Below are 4,473 nucleotides of genomic sequence, written 5' to 3' on the forward strand. Positions count from 1 at the left end.
TATTTTGATATGAAATTTTGGTTATATGAAATTTTGGTTATATCACTAATATATATATATATATTGACATTCATACGGTTGGATAGTTGAAAAATATTTTTAAAATAATCGAAATACCAATTCAAGATTAAACACTAGTTAGATATATTAGTCAAACTCATACTTGACTCTTCAAATGGAAAATCAGATAAAATTTCATGGTGGATAGTTTTTTTTATTTTATGTAATGAAATTTAAAAGTTAGTTACCATGTTTCAATCATCAAATTATCACGGATCCATTTTACCTAGACATCTATCATTCTTATTTAGCGATAAAAAAAATCTTATTTAAATTTGTTAAATATCGTTTATTAACAAGCAACTAAATTATAAAAAAACATGAGCTATTTAAGACATCGGCGCATAAGCCCATTAATCATGGTAACCCTCTTTCCCCAAACCCCCTTCCGATTCAACCCAAACTAAAACTTCCAATTTGTTTTAATCCTACATTTATTTCTTTATTGTATACTTCTTAAAAAATGGCAGCGATTGCAAGAAAGCAAGGCTATGCAATGGCTTCAAATCTGGTAAAAACCCTCATTAGATCCCCAAATCGCACTGTTTCATCTCCTTTATTATCTCTCCACAAGCTCAGATTCATCAGCAGCGTCGTCAATAGCGAGGTCACCATGTCTCACACCGCCAAATGGATGCAGGTATACATACATGTTTATATAACTTCAATTATTTTAATACCTTTTTTTTGTATTATATTGTTGAGTTTCTATTGTTTTGTAGCTTTTTGCTTTGTTTGTAGTTAAATCCCCAAATTTTAGGGGGTTATCGTGGAGTAATTTGGTTAATTTGTATTGGGAGTTTGTTTGGGAGTGAGGTCAAGTCGGAGGATTGGTTTTTGAATGCGTTGAATGGGGGGAGTAGTGTAGGGGGTTATCGTGTAGTAATTCGGTTAATTCGACAAATTGGAAGTTTTAGTTTGGGTTGAATCGGAAGGGGGTTTGGGGAAAGAGGGTTACCATGATTAATGGGGTTATGCGCCGATGTCTTAATCCTACATTTATTTCTTTATTGTATTCATACTTCTTAAAAAATGGCAGCGATTGCAAGAAAGCAAGGCTATGCAATGGCTTCAAATCTGGTAAAAACCCTCATTAGATCCCCAAATCGCACTGTTTCATCTCCTTTATTATCTCTCCACAAGCTCAGATTCATCAGCAGCGTCGTCAATAGCGAGGTCACCATGTCTCACACCGCCAAATGGATGCAGGTATACATACATGTTTATATAACTTCAATTATTTTAATACCTTTTTTCTGTATTATATTGTTGAGTTTCTATTGTTTTGTAGCTTTTTGCTTTGTTTGTAGTTAAATCCCCAAATTTTAGGGGGTTATCGTGGAGTAATTTGGTTAATTTGTATTGGGAGTTTGTTTGGGAGTGAGGTCGAGTCGGAGGATTGGTTTTTGAATGCGTTGAATGGGGGGAGTAGTGTAGGGGGTTATCGTGTAGTAATTCGGTTAATTCGTTGAACGGGGGAGTAGCTTCAATTCAATTTGTGAATTTGGTAATGTCGAAGCGATAAGTAAATGTAAAGTATAATTGTTCACGTAATGTATGGAAACAGGTGCCGATCAGCGAGGTAATGGGTTAAGGCGATTGGAAGTGTGGGATTGAAGGTTGCGGAAGATGGTAATATGAATAGTTGTGAGAAATTAGCACCTTTTCTGAATGAGCATGTTCATGTTTGGAAGAACGATTCGTTATAGCTGAGTTTCCTTTTCTGAATGAGCCTGTTCATGTTTGGAAGAACGATTTCTTGGCTGAGCTTACGATTATTAATATTCTACGACACAAACATCTTGTTCGCTTGCTTGGTGTGTTCTCCGAAATTTCTGTTTTTAGTTCTTGATTTCATTGAGAATTTTACATGTTTATGCTAGTTCTTAGTATTGCTTCCTTTTTTTGTGAAGGGTAAGAAATCTTGTTAGTATTAACATAGGAAAAAAGAACTTGTTTTCTGATCTTGGAGTTGTTAGAAGTGTGTTTGGTAATAGTTCTTTTTCCCCAACTAACATAGCGAGAGGTGTGTTTGGGTTATTGATGTTTATCTGTACTGGAGTATGTGTTTCTGGAGTCTAAATCATGTAGTTGTTGCCGAATTCATAATAACAGACCTACTCATTATTATATGTGTTTGAAACACTTCTGTCCTTATTATATGTGTTGTTTTTAGTTTTGGAGTTTATCTAGTGTTGTTGGGAACTAATTTAAGTGACCTTTGTGAAGTCCTGCACCAAAATAAAAGGTAACCAGTTAATTAAATAAAGAAACTGTTAGGAACTAATTAATTTATGAAGTCCGGCGAAGTTTCTTTAGGAGACATAATTTTTTCTTGTTAGAAATCAGATAATTGTTATAATTTTGATGTACAGATTTAGAAAAGCTTTAATTTTAAAGGAAGTTAAATCTTGTCGAGCTCCAACCCTCCAAAATCTTTTTTATGTAGATTTTCTTTGAAGGAAGTGGTCTCTTTTACTGGTATAGCTGCAATTGAAACAGTTTAAGTTTGTCCTTTGTTTTTTGCATAAAAGTTTACAAGGGATCCATGTTTCGTATTAACTTCTACTCCCTATATTAGATGGGAGAAGCAGGAAATCATGTTTCAAGAGGAGCTAGTTGCGGAGGCTACAGAACTTCTCGATCATCACGAGGTATGTTTTATCATGTTTCACTTCTTAAATACTTGTATAATGAATATAATACGGAACTGAATGTGGTTAGGACTCACGAGAGTAATGAGACTAACATTAGCCTTCCTCTTTTCTTACAAAAATCTGCCACTCATGCCTACTCTAATGTTGAAAAGATATGAAGTGCTCCAGTCATATATTTAAAAAGATACAAACAGACTATAATGTACTTTTCATTATTTGAGAAATGTTAACAGGAAATTGGGTCTGTTTTACTGACCTCTTTGCTATAGTAAATTGCTAAGATTTTTGTTTGTCGAAATATTTGTTATTAAATGAACATATGCAGCTCAAAATAATTGAGATCAGTATGAACCGAAATACAACTAGAATAAGATTATGATATTCTAAATTCTTATAACAAACTAGGGAATGTGATTTTGTTTTAAAACATATAAACCACAAAATGCAAAGGGAATTTAGGTTTTGATAAAAGATAAAAAGCTAAGAAATTATGTCTAGTTGGAAGTTGTTTTAGATTCATGTATACATGTACAACATTATACCTTGTTTTGTAAACCAAAAACTGTAATACCAATTATTGGAAGTGATCAGAAGATGGTCAAGGCAAGTATATGTTGCTGTAGTTCTTTCTGGAAATGAAATTTGTGTGCCCTGTTGGTAACTATGTTGTTTTTTTAAGATTTTAGAAGAGGTAGGAGAAAATGTTGCTGTCATAATGATTTCTGCCGATGGATCATGGAAAGCAGCAACTGAAAGCAATGATCAGAGGGACCATAGAACCTCAATTAATGTTCCAGAAGTCCTATCACAGCAAGAAAAATGCACCGCAAATGACGCCCCTGATATAATGGAACTTTCTGATGGGGATGATGAGATGGACATAGTGGGTGCTTCTGAAAATGAATGTCTGAAACCTCTCTTAGTGAATTACGAGAACCAGTTGAGAAACCTCTGTACTGATGGGGTTAATCAGAGTCATACCTCACATGCAGAAGATGCCCATGGCAATACTATTTCAGGATCTGCTCCAACAAATTCTATGTTATCTCCTGTGTTGGCTGATGCCACATCTCCTGCTTTAATATCAAAATATGAAAACAGTATGCCATCTTATTGCTATGTAGGAAGTAGGATGGTTTATACTCTTTTGCGTGGCCGAATAGGACTTTTGAGAGTATTTATGTAAACAATGTTATTTTTATATTTTGGTTTAATTACGTGTATTGATTGTTATAAAATTTTCATATTTGAAATTGGTGTTTGTTTGCGCTACAATTGTATGTAAATTATGTGATATTAGACAGATTAATGGTTTGATTTAAAAGCCAAAAATGCCTAGAAAATTGGAAAAAAAAAGCATATTGATGATTTTAATATTTTTGGGTTACTAGATTATTTACAACGATTGTTCATCACATATTCCGTTATAAGTTGGCCCCAATTCCTAACATACGACAGTTTTCTGTCGGAAGTTACTAATTTATGACGTAAAGTTGTGTCATAAATTTATGTTTTATTTTATCAAATGTGGGCTCCACTTCCCTAACTTGTGAACTTTTTCTAAACTTTGTGACGAAATGAATACTTATGACGAAATGGTTACTTATGACGAAATATGTACTTGTGACAAAATTGGAACTTGCGATATAATTAATATTTATGACAAAATGGTTACTTATGACGAAAATCTGAACTTAAGACTTAAACAAAAACGTCGAATATTTTTCGTCGCAATTGGCAATTGGGCCAATTGCGA

The 4,473-nt window shown here is 33.6% G+C and overlaps 1 protein-coding gene across 2 annotated transcripts; it reads left to right on the plus strand.

Annotated features, from left to right (window-relative positions):
* Positions 1-413: 413 nt before the first annotated feature.
* On the plus strand, positions 414-3,984 carry LOC141721599 (uncharacterized). Of its 2 annotated transcripts, none has more exons than XM_074524572.1 (4): positions 414-700; positions 1,100-1,269; positions 2,642-2,714; positions 3,404-3,984. In XM_074524572.1, exons 1-4 carry the CDS (start codon positions 691-693, stop codon positions 3,901-3,903), a joined length of 753 nt encoding a protein of 250 aa, XP_074380673.1. In that variant the 5' UTR covers positions 414-690; the 3' UTR covers positions 3,904-3,984. The 2 variants fall into 2 exon arrangements, with proteins under 2 accessions (XP_074380673.1, XP_074380674.1); XM_074524573.1 differs by lacking the exon at positions 414-700 and adding an exon at positions 1,628-1,877 and having other exon boundaries at positions 707-1,269.
* Positions 3,985-4,473: the final 489 nt, after the last annotated feature.

This window comes from Apium graveolens, chromosome 4 (genome assembly GCF_009905375.1).
Source record: "Apium graveolens cultivar Ventura chromosome 4, ASM990537v1, whole genome shotgun sequence".
NCBI lineage: Eukaryota > Viridiplantae > Streptophyta > Magnoliopsida > Apiales > Apiaceae > Apium > Apium graveolens.

Excerpts from the sequence above, each read along its gene's own strand:
- LOC141721599 (XM_074524572.1), top strand. Across the intron at positions 1,270-2,641 it reads ACACCGCCAAATGGATGCAG|ATGGGAGAAGCAGGAAATCA; the intron begins GTATACATACAT and ends TCCCTATATTAG. Across the intron at positions 2,715-3,403 it reads AACTTCTCGATCATCACGAG|AAGAGGTAGGAGAAAATGTT; the intron begins GTATGTTTTATC and ends TTAAGATTTTAG.